We start from the raw sequence: 11,988 nt of genomic DNA on the forward strand, positions 1-11,988 counted from the left end.
CCAACCCGAAAAAAGAGGGGAAAAAAAAAAGACTACAGAAAAACAAAAACATACTTCACTGCTGAACCTATGATCAACCAGGAGTTGAAAATGTTTAATCAATCATCACTTTATTAGAGTGGACACATTTGGATTGTTGGGTTCATGTGTCCAATCGATTCTTGTCCAAATGGAGTCCAAAAAATTTACTTAATGACTGGGTGGATCATCTGATAAAATAAGCTCATTCCTGTTTCCATAGAAGGATATTCTAATGTCTGTATTGTAGATGCACTAATTCCTGGTAATGCTTCCAGAGTTGGGTCACAATCTCTGTGGAAGTTGCTTTCAGTGATTATAGAGTGATGTCAAATTGCTGTAATTTAGTTAAAATTAGTCATGACTTTTGATCTTTGAAGAAAGTGGTGATCCAATTACCTCAACGAGGAACTAGTTTTGTGAAATGTGACATAAGAAGAAGATAGCAGAAGATCTTTGAAGAAAGTGGTGATCCAAGTACCTCGAGTACCTCAAGAGCCCTGAGCCTCAGAAGTCAGAATCAAAAAGTTGAAAAGGTTAGGTATGAAAATGGTTGTTGAAGATAAGCTGACACACTTAATTTTTTAATTATTTTGAACAAAAGGATAGGCATCTTATCTTTCCGCATGCCTCTTCCACCTCCTCAACCCTCATATTTTCTTATTTGAAAATTCTTTTTTGGCAGGAAACCATAACCAGTCTGGTATTTCCATAGGTTGACAACAAAACAGTGGGTCGAATGAGAGCTGGAACCTGCTCCTTTGGCCAATATATTCACATACTGTTTTGATCTAGGCTCTAGGATTGTAGTCAGGCCATGTAGAGAACTAACTGAAAGTCTGAAACTGCTTAGCATTCCTATGTTGCATTGGTCTGTTTTCCTAAACTGGGTCGAAAACTGTCCAGGACATGGTCCATCTTGTACAAGACATGGACCCGAAGGTTCATGTCTTGTATCTTGATGATCTCTATTGCATGTCAACTGACAGAGAGATCAACCCAACTCAGCCTTATCCCAACTAAATGGGGTAGGCTGCAGAGAAAGCCTTAGCTAACACTTGCTTACTACAAAGTCAATGTAAAAGGGTTTGGTAAAGTTTTTACAATGTCGGTTGCCGACCTGACGCACCAACCCTCCTATATCAGGGCTTATAAAACATGGGCGGAGTTGACAGAGGGACTAAATAATGGTTAAAATGAGATGTGGGTAATTTCTCAATGGTTGGACAGGTTTTGGGAGTCCCTTTTTAACAACATGAATTGTGGCCTATGAATCCTTATCTTGGATTTGCGAGGGTTGATTTCTTGATGATGGTACATTAGATATCAACTAATGGAGGGGACCAATATGTTAAAATGAGATAGTGGGTAACCTATAATTGTATTGGGAAGGTTTAGGAGAGCATGGAAAAACTGATGCTGGGTTCATTTCATTTATTACCTTTGTTCTAGAATTTAGATACCCTTGTCCTCAACTATGTAGGCCCTGTGGCTGTAAAGACTAAATTATAGAACTCTATTTTTTCAATTAATTGGGGCTACCTAATGGACACCTTTCTTCTACTGTGATCTCTAATGGCAGTGACACTGAGTTATCACTTATTGCCTTCTATTTATCTCATGAATTTTAAATAGTTAATCCCCCTCTCACACCAAGTGAAAATTAATAAGTCTCCAATTGTATTGAACATTGTTACACTTAAAAACATTTCAAAGACCATAAATGTTCTAAGGTGTTGAAAATAAGAAAGACCCTACAAACTTGTTTACTGATATATAAGTTTTGTGGGTAATTTGTGGAAAAAAAATCTTCTAGATTTTTTTTTTTTTTTTTTTGGGAGAAAACGATTTCATTAGAGGGATATGAAGAAGCAGAGATGGGGGAGTAAGCCCCAGATCTAAGTCTACACTACCAAAATAACTGGCGAGGCCCAATAGATTCTTCAGAAAACAGAAAAACAGGTTAAACGACTGCCCACCAGCTATATACTCTCATTACCGATTAACGTTTCTGAATTATGGTATGACACATATAAATTTTTTTTTTGAGAAGTTGATTCATAAGACACTTCTGTTCAAAGCTGACGGAAACCCCAGAGGTACAAAGCCAAAAAACAATATTCCTCTCTCACATTTATATATTTAGTTATTTTGAAAATGTGGGCCCATGCATATGGATGATATCTTGTTTAGGACACTCATTGGTGTGGTGTACAGATTCCTGTCCAGGCTGGCAGTGTGGGGAACCATCTCCCTATAAATTTTATGGAGAAAATTTCAGTCATCAGAGGTGTAGCTGAGGGAATCCGTGGTCTAGAGCAATATACCATATAGATGGAATCATTATCCTCCAGTGTTGTGCAAAGTGCTCAAAATGCCCTCAAACTTGAGATTTTGTGTCCAAAATGCTCCAAACCATGGATGCCCTTAGCTACATCATTGACTAGTAATCCCTCGTCCGAATTTTGTTTTATGTTTTTCCACCATTTGACACTTTTTTGGTTGGAAATGGTAATTTTTTTCTTCACTTTGAACTATGATTGAGAGAGAAACTAGCAATATGATGGAGTGGAGTCGTTTATGGGATGCCAAGACTATCAATGATCAAGATACCATCTTTTTTTTTATTAAAAAAAAATCATTTTGAATTCCGAATGGATATTATTTTCAATATTTCACATTATATAAATAAATATTTTTGCCTTTTCAAATCCTTATACAATTTTTATACTGAATTTCAACAAATCCCATAAAAAAATTTACAAACAAACAAAAAATCTTACCTTAGAAAAAAACACAAAAGCAAACAAACAAATTAACTAAACATAGACTGGAAACCATTCCAAAACCCAACTATTCTTTTATCAGAAATTCACAACTCTAAAATATAATCTGACCTCATCATCTCTCACTTTTCTTATTCTTTTAATTCAATTAGGGTTAGTATCTCTTGCCTAAGGATCTTCAATATCAATGTCCAGCAAAAACATTTTTCATTGGTGATTTTTTTTTGGTATGGGCGGGAATATATTACCATGGGTGAGGGTCCTCTTGGAACCACATTGTAGTTCTGTGCACCTGAAACTCTGTAGATTATGCCATGTGTCCGAATTTTGGAAGTTGTCGAAATTTATTTATTTATTTTCAGAATATTGAATGTACAAGAGGAAGCTTCCTAACATGTGCTAGAAAAGCTACATATAGTTAAAAAATTAATAAGGATGATGAGGCCATGGCTAACCTCATCATCCTTAACAAAGATAGATAACAAAGATGGAAAATCTTAAAGGAGAAAATCTAATAGTTGGAATTAAAATCGCAACTTTCGGGCATGGATTGGAGAAGGATTATCTCCATGGACCCTGGAGATTACATTTTTTCAATTTTTTTTAACCCTATAGTATGATAAGAAGTATAAAAAAATGAAGCCTTTTTATCTATGACATGGGCATATTATAAAGTAGAATTATATGTCATCTAAGAGACAGGAGGTACATATTTACCCCACCATTGGACGGGTCATGACAATGAGTTATATGGGTTAATCTTATGGTCTTGATTGCCCAAGAGAATGAGCATTAGCCATTATATCAATAAATTTCTATTAATTTAGCCACATCAATGGTCAATTGAGTTATTGAGCAGTATAGTTGCGTATCAGCTTGTTTTTTATGTTACTCTATCACTACAGAAATTGACAGCCACTTACCACTCTCTCTCTCTCACAGTTCTTTAAATAACAGTAGAACCACTACTTGAATAGATGCAGTCCTTATCATCCTGAAACCCAATCATCCTCTGCAAGGAAAATTATAAAGAAAAACAGTTTTGAGATTGGGTGAGTAGTCCATCTATTTCAGCCATATGGAGGCTGAGCTGGTTGTTCCTAGTGTTGGGTAGACCTACATTGCTAAGTGTTGTGTGGCTAAATATATTCCTATGGTTTTGTATATTGGTACTGATAAGAATATTAAACCTTTTTTTTATCATCTCTCATCTTATTTCTTTCCAAAATAGTTTTTATTTAGCATTTGTAAGAATCATATTTTGCAATGTTGTGAAACTAGGGTAGTGTTCTGCCAAAAAAATAAAAGAAAGAAAGAAACTAGGGTATTGAACAAAAGGTGCTGTCAATCATGTCACTACAAGAGAAGTGTGCATGGCAGCACTTTTATGAGACTTTTAGCGAGATAGGATCCACTGCTCGTACGATCACTTGGTTGTACAAGTCAACATCTAATACTGTCACATTTCCTGTTATTACAAGGATAAAGAGGAGTATATTTGAAAACAAAAATGACATATGTTGGATGCTGACTCTGAGGTGATCGTACAAGTAGCCGATTCATTTTCACTTTTAGGGGGGTAAAAGTTTATATTTAGGGGGGTCATATTTTTTCCTCCGCTAATAGCCTGCTTGTACCATACTTTGCAGTGAAAATATATAACGTTGTCTTTTATGTGTATTTTTTGCAGCAGTATATCTTATTGTCTCTAAAACTTTTCTTTTTTAATAAGATCTAAAACTCCACGTTTAGCAGCAGCTTTATACTTGCATGCCTCCACAGTATGTAATGGCCATGAAAACTTCCAAGAATCACATCCCCATTTAAGAATAAAATTATACAAACAAAAATTCTTCATAGGAAAATAGTTATCTTTTCAATGAGAACTTGTGGGAGAAACCTTTCTTTATAAAAATAAAAATAAAAAGTTAATAATTTTCGAATGAAAATAATAATCTTTTTTATGAAAATTTGTTTACGACATAAATCTTTCTTTATAAAACTTTTTTAGTAGACATTAACTTTCTCCGTCATGGAGTCGAGACGAATGTGTAGAATAAATGGCATATTGATCAAGATAATTTATTTTATAATGAGACAGAGAAATGATGCATTGGATTTACCAATGGAAGTTGCATTCAATATGTTTACCCTCAAACAGCCATTTTAGTTCAGTTTCACGTTAGAAAAAAGGCTTATCTATGGACAATACGACGGTTTTGCCTCCCTAATCCCTGGGTTCAAAGTCTGCTTTTGTTGATTCCTATTATGGATCTTCCTCTTCTCACCCCAACCCCCTCAAAAAAAAAAAAAAAAAAAATGATGAACTGTTTTTAGAGTCTTTAGACACCCATGACTAACCCACTCTCCCCCTAAAAAACAAAGCATGCAGCCAAGCTTTGTTGCATGCTCCATGCACACCAAACTGTGGCATTCTTGCTGATTTCCATTATGAATCCTCTCTAAATATAAATAGAAATGGATAAAATTGTGTTTCGACACCCCAACCACCCCCACCCCCCAGAAAATAAATCTATCCAAGCTTTGTTGCATGCACCATGCACACCAAACTGGCATCCCTTCTGGATTAGTTTGATTTGAAAAGTGAAGTGGTGAGTAATATATCCCCCCTTCCAGCCAGAAAAAAAATAAAATAACAAAGAAAGTAATTCTATTAAGGTCTCTTATATTGAGACGAGATCATGTACTTGTATGCTTCACTTCACATAGGGTTAGGTGATACATCTGTCTCATTTGTTACTTAATTAATGCATAGGAGGGTATTTAGGGAAGAAAAAGGACAGATGTAACAACTTAATCAAATGTGAAGCATACACACAAGGGCAGTGATCTAGACACCCTTAAGTTATAGGGCTTAAAGACTATTAGAAAATTCAAATGCACAAACATTCTAGAATGGGGACCTATGTGGGAACACACCAATGGGATTGGTAGCTTAGTGGTGAAAATGCCCTCAACCCATCATCGCTTGAGTCGACTGATCATGGGTTCGAGTCTTGACATATTGGTCCTGCAGAAGCATCGCTTGCCATACGAAGCTTGTCTCAGGGCTATGATCACTGCCATGGAGCACTTCTTTTGATTAACAAAAAAAAAAAAAAAAAAAACACCTACGTGATAACACATGCATGAAGGGACTTCACATCTTAAGAATACCAATCAACTTGTTTAGGTGTAATTATGAGAGCCCTTGACTAGAATCTATAGTGAACCAACCATCTCTTTCCCTTCCCTTTTGGAGAGGAAAAGCTTAAAGCTATGTTGCATTTTCCAAGAGAAAATTGAAACTGACATGACCTTTTCATGTTGGTGCACTTGACTAAGTATTTAGAAGCTTTTTAATTCGTTGCTTATATATTGGACTATCTATTTTAAAGAGTTATTGGTTCTTTGGATTAACTACCAATCCCAATTTTCAAATACCATCTCTGGTTTTAAGGGTCCTCTCTCTCTCTCTCTGTGGAAGTCTCCTAAGGGACTGCTGGATTTTTCCACAAGTATTATTCAATATGAATTCAACAATTATTGGAGTTCCACAGAGAACATTATACATTACATGAAGTGAAATGTCATACTAGGAAGTTAGAGTTCACTTACATGAACTGATGGTACAGCTTTGAACAAGGATCTACTAGCTAAAGCCTAGATAAACTAGATATCTGTAAAAGAAAACATTTTTTTTTTCCTGATTATGATTTAGTATTCTATCCCATTTCCATAGTCTGAAACAAAAAAATCTCCCATGGTTGGAAGTGGCATCTTGATGTCTTCTTGATCATCCATCCTCCACAGTGAATCTGAAACATAGTTCCCAGAAGAAGAAGAAGAAGAAGAAGGAGGAGGAGGAGCCATTGAAGTTGGAGGACTAAAGAAACTGTAAGCCACTTCTTCCTTGTGTTCTTCATTTCCCACATAAACTGGTCCAGTACTGCTGATCACATTTTGTTCCATGAAAGCAATTTCCTTCCATATTTGATCCATGGAGTAGTAACCTTTTGCAATTTCTTCCTCATTCTGATCTCCTGTACTCACAGCCAAATCACCATTAGTAATAGTACTACCTTTGTCATCAAATAAACTAATTCCTTCTATGACCTGGTTTTGGTGATCATCAGGGAGATCAGAAAACCTAGAAGTACTATCTCGTGGAGAAGAGGAAGATGAAGGTGGTGACAAAGCCCTTTTCATCTCTTGTGCTTTCTTCCTCATATGTGTCCTCCAATAGTTCTTTATCTCATTATCAGTTCGACCTGGTAACCTGCGAGCAATTCTGGACCATCTGCAAGTAATTAATGAAGCTCAAGCTTAAGTGGAGACAAGATAAGGTAAATTATTCTATCAAAACAACATATTTTAAGAACTATTTGATCTTAGAACTTAATGAGTTTATACATAATTGATGAACATCAAACCTATTGCCCCATTTGGAGTGGAGTTCAAGCACAAGTCTCTCCTCTTGAGGTGTCATCCTTCCACGTTTGAGGCCTGGGTGAAGGTAATTAACCCATCGTAACCTACAACTCTTTCCAGTTCTGTTGAGACCTACAAAGAAACGAGGTGGTTAATGGTAACCGCCCCACCCCCCTCTCCAAATAAGCTTACCTAAGCTTATTATTAAGAAGAACAGTTCTGTTGTAGTTATACATGATTCATATCCCCCGCCACCATCGAACCTGAAAATTTGGCTATGAAATCCCATCGACGTTCGCCGAATAAGCTCACGAAGCACATCAGTTGAAGATCTTCTTGCTCTGTCCATGGACCCTTTCGAGTTTCCTCTGGAGCCACCATCATCTTCTTCGTCATCATTTGTGTGTGTGTGTGTGTGTGTGTGGGTCTCTCTCTCTCTTTGCTCACACCCACTTTGCACTTCCTTGTCTCTCTTATGTCTAGGACAGGGCTGCCTAGATGATATCTCTCACCTTTCTCTTACTGATCTGTGATGATCACTAGAACTCTCACTCTGATCTCACTTCCCTTCACAGATCAAGGTGCTACTACTTCCCTTTATATAACCCCATGATTCTCGTTGCAGACAAGCTATTTGTTATTGTTAATATTGATACTTAATTATTAATATTATTATCTTTATAATGACTTTGTATCCACCATGTAAACGTGGTGGGTGTTAGGACCACATTTTGTCTTTGGTTAGTTTCCTAATTATATATGACATAAGATGATACTAGCTCTTTGATACCAAATGGCTATGTTAATTAATGACATAGGCATCAACTAAACAACATTTGTATGAACATCTGTATGGTACCTTGATACAGCCTAAATAAGAGAGGATTGATAAACATCTTATGATTATACCTAAACAACAACAGGAACAAGACTTCCTAAAAAATGACTCCCTTCGGACTGCCCAGTGCTATTCTGACTCTTCTTAGTCTTGGAAAATATAATCCAGTTAGGGAAAAAGGTCAGCTTATTACTTAAGGTTAGAACAGGTGAGGTTAAAGGTGCCGAGCTTGAAATCCCTAGCAAAGCTGAATCTCCCCGAACCTGAAGCAATGGCTTTTCAATCACGGGTTGGTTTTTCAAAGCCTTCTCCAAGCCTGGCTCACCTGCCAAATCAAGGTATGAACTCGTTGCGGATTCCCCCTAGACTAAAGACGAGCCTGGCTCACCTGCCAAATCAAGGTATGAACTCGTTGCGGATTCCCCCTAGACTAAAGATGAAGCTCCTTTTGTGCCTGTCCATGCCTCCCCACGTCTCTTTCCCCCAATCGGTGGGTGTCTCCCCTAGTGGTCTAGGAATGAATGGCTTGAATCAATCTAAACTTCTTATTTATAGGAAAGATTCGATCCGGTCACCCCACCTGGAAAAAGGAGAAACCTATCTTTCCCAGCCGGTACGCTGCTCCAGCTAAGGCCCCTAGTGAGTGGTGATAGATTGTATTAAATTCTCTATTAATAATGAGGAGAACACACACTTTTCTCTGGTTGGATTCGTGGCATCCCAAGAGTGTTCTAATATCCCGTTTTAGGGACCGCATCAGATACGATGCTAGGTCAAATAGATTAGCAGAATTTTAATCTCCTGGTGTATTAGAAGATCCGGGGTTCCATACCTCCCCTTCCCTCTCAGAAGCATGGGTTGGCCTTCACCTTGTCCCTTGATGCAATCTTATTGGGGGGAGGGTTTCATCCCTAAACATATTTTCAATGCCTAGAGGGTTTTCAACTCAATCCTTCCTTCTCCAGATCAATTTGTATTCTCAATTGTTGCCTCCATTGGACTGCTAAAGAAGACATCAATCATCTCTTCTTCAGATTCCCTTTTTCAGAAGCTATCTAGGAGGGTATTCTTATAAAGTGTTGGTCTTCCTCTCATCAAATTCTATCCTTTTCCCAGCATTGGGGCGGGTGCTTTCCCATCTTAGAGGGAAGTTTGTTTGTGACTCTATAGGCAAACTGATATTTATGGTACCATTTATCATATTTGGTGGGAGAGTAACATGAGGAGATTGGCAAACTCGTTGTGCACCTATCAATAAATATGGTTCTCTATCTACTTCTCTATCCTTTTTCCTTGTAAGGATAGTGAGGGAAACAGGTTGATTGCTTCCGCATGGGATGTACCCTTGTAGTTTATTTTCCCCCACCCTTAGTTTCTCTTTCTTGATTTCGTGGTTGTTGGTAGGTCATCTATTTTTTTTTTTTTTTCTTCTAGTACCTCTCTCGGAATAAAATCTAATTATGAGTCAGAATTTCTGGCTATGGTGAAAGGGTTGAAGTTGGCTAAAGATTTGGGAATCAATAACCTTTGGGTGGAATGTGATTCCATAATAGTGACAATGGCGGTTTATAGCTCCTCGCTTCCGTTGTGGATAATGCAAGACTAATTTGGATGCAGCCTTTCTTATCTTCCATCCAATGGAAGCTCACAAATTGTTTCAGAGAAGCTAATACTATAGCAGACTACTTGGCCAAATTGGCAGCAAAAAAAGGAGTTTCTTCGATCATGCTTCCTTTCCCAACGTCGATCCAGGAAGAGTTGCTGGTGGATGCATGACAGAGACCTCGTTTCTGTATCTCTTGATGTCATCTTTTTTGCTATTTTTTTAGGGCGGCCTTCTCCCCCGCTAATGGCAACGTTGAAGGTGGGGGATATGGTGCAGCCATTGTTTTTTGTTGTCCTTGGTGGTCACAACATCATTCTTGTATAGTTTCATTTTTCCTTGATTTTTCTCTTTAATACAAATAATCTTTTAGCGAAAAAAAAAAGTGACCTAGGGTTTTTGGTTCCTGTTTTGTTTGTCTTTTTTTTCCACCTTGAGCCTGTTTCTCAGTTGCCTTGTATTTATTTGTTCTCTTGTTGTTGATTTTTTAGCTGTTTGTAATCTCATTCACCTTCGAATTAATAAAATTTTTATTTCCATAACAAAAAAAAAAAAAAAAAAAACCCCATGAATATGAAAGTTACTAAAAATTTGCGTTATATAATTGACAAGGTTTTCATTTACTAGTAAACTAGTTCAAAGTTGTGTTTGGTATGCATTTTTGGAATAGATTATAGGTCTTTAAAGTGATAAAATATTGAAGAATCGGGTTTCATAATGCATTTTCTAGACCCAGAATCTATTTCCAGAGTACATACCAAACACAGCCCAAGTTGCATATGTAGAAAATAATTTGTCTTCATGCAAATATATACAAGTATTTTGCCATATCTATAAACTGATGATATTTATCCTAGTGCAGTTCAAAACCTTTTATTCTGGATAAAAATTAGATTTTTTTGTTTTGTTTTGTTTTTTTTTTCTTTTTTTTAATATGAAAACAAAACAAGCTATACACAAATGCATGCCCATATGTACACGAATTTTTGTAGTTTTCATTTTTTTTTCTTGGGAAAGAATATAATTTGAAGAATCGTTTTGACAACTTTGGATGCTCTGATTGATCTCAGCAGTCAGTTTGCTCACTTATTTGACTCCCACAAACAATATGAGAAGGGTTCTCATCCATGTCCTCACTCCCCTCCTTGAGGTGCCTGCTGTATTAACTTGAGCTTCATTGAATATATTGATTATTTGGAAGCCTATCTCATGTAAGCTTAGAATATCAATATGTTTATTCTTCTTTTCCAGTTGTCTTCTAAATAAATTAGTACCTAGCTTCCTAGATTTAATTAATCTTTTAATGGATAAGTTACTGGGTCTTTCATGGATGCCTAAAGAAAACAAAGAATAGTGTTTCTTTGTACAGAGGAAAGTTAAATAGTAGATTATTATGGATGAGACGACTGCGCATGGAGAGGAGAGAATGTTGAGGTTAATTTGAAGGAAGCTACATTACAAATTAAGCAATCAAAGATTTGCAAACTTCAAGAAGCCACCAATAGTAAGGTTGAAGGAGTACTAGCCCTTAATTAGTGGCCAAAGATAGTAGAGACTGTCTTTTCCATGCTGCTTCTCTCTGTCTTTTCTGTTGTATAACTATTTAAACTCAGAAGTAGAGATTTAAAAACAGAAAGGCTGAACATAAAAGAAAGATTTTGAACTTTGAAGAAGATTCATGTAAGTTAATGGAAGTCTGTTGGACATTTTCTTCATATTCTTCTTCTTGTTTGAGGAAAAACAATGGCAGTAGTGTCCATTGACTTCAGCAAAAGGCCAGAGGTGGAGAAACTAAACTAGGAACAATCCAAGAAAAGAAAAGGGGGGGGGGGGGGGAGTGTGTGGAGGGGAAGAACATTATGACTACTTTAACCCAAATTTTGTACATACATGGTATTGTAGAGAGAAAAGAGAGGGAAGAAGATTTGATTATCACCAATAAAGTTAAGGGTATCCTCATAACTGCTGGAAAAGACAATCCAAAAACTTAGGTCACTAATAAGACTTACTAACTGCTCCCCCCTCCCCTCTCCAGTTTATTGTGTGTGTGTGTGTGTGTGTGTGGTGGAGGGGGGTGGGATAGGGTGGAAACAGATAAGTCTGATCTGGTTTGAACCCAGGTTAGACCAGTATAGGATCATTCATTTGGATCCCAAATGATAAAATAGGTGTCAGAAACAATCCCAATTGAGCCAGACCAAAATAAATAAGAATTATTTTCCAGAGTATGATTAGGTAGTAAGGCTGATGACGCTTAACAGTTTGGTTCACCTATCCTTGTGTATGGTTCATATACAGTTAGTATCCCAAAA

General features: G+C 36.9%; 1 protein-coding gene across 2 annotated transcripts; it reads right to left on the minus strand.

The window, feature by feature from the left end:
* Positions 1-6,352: 6,352 nt before the first annotated feature.
* On the minus strand, positions 6,353-7,811 carry LOC122058332 (myb-related protein MYBAS2-like). 2 transcript variants are annotated; one of them, XM_042620973.1, is made up of 4 exons: positions 7,499-7,811; positions 7,238-7,367; positions 6,921-7,104; positions 6,618-6,847 (listed from the first exon to the last, which is right to left on the minus strand). In XM_042620973.1, the coding sequence occupies exons 1-4, from the start codon at positions 7,632-7,634 to the stop codon at positions 6,761-6,763; spliced, it is 537 nt and encodes a 178-aa protein (XP_042476907.1). In that variant the 5' UTR covers positions 7,635-7,811; the 3' UTR covers positions 6,618-6,760. The 2 variants fall into 2 exon arrangements, with proteins under 2 accessions (XP_042476905.1, XP_042476907.1); XM_042620971.1 differs by having other exon boundaries at positions 6,353-7,104.
* Between the last annotated feature and the right edge of the window lie 4,177 nt (positions 7,812-11,988).

Source organism: Macadamia integrifolia, chromosome 12, assembly GCF_013358625.1.
Source record: "Macadamia integrifolia cultivar HAES 741 chromosome 12, SCU_Mint_v3, whole genome shotgun sequence".
Lineage (NCBI taxonomy): Eukaryota > Viridiplantae > Streptophyta > Magnoliopsida > Proteales > Proteaceae > Macadamia > Macadamia integrifolia.

What these genes read in the sequence shown, in the direction of transcription:
- LOC122058332 (XM_042620971.1), bottom strand. Translation starts at nt 7,634, where the DNA reads ATGATGACGAAGAAGATGATGGTGGCTCCAGAGGAAACTCGAAAGGGT. An exon ending in TTTCATAGCCAAATTTTCAG is followed by an intron (nt 7,368 to 7,498) that starts GTTCGATGGTGG and finishes GTTTCTTTGTAG; the next exon opens with GTCTCAACAGAACTGGAAAG. An exon ending in CACTCCAAATGGGGCAATAG is followed by an intron (nt 7,105 to 7,237) that starts GTTTGATGTTCA and finishes AATTACTTGCAG; the next exon opens with ATGGTCCAGAATTGCTCGCA.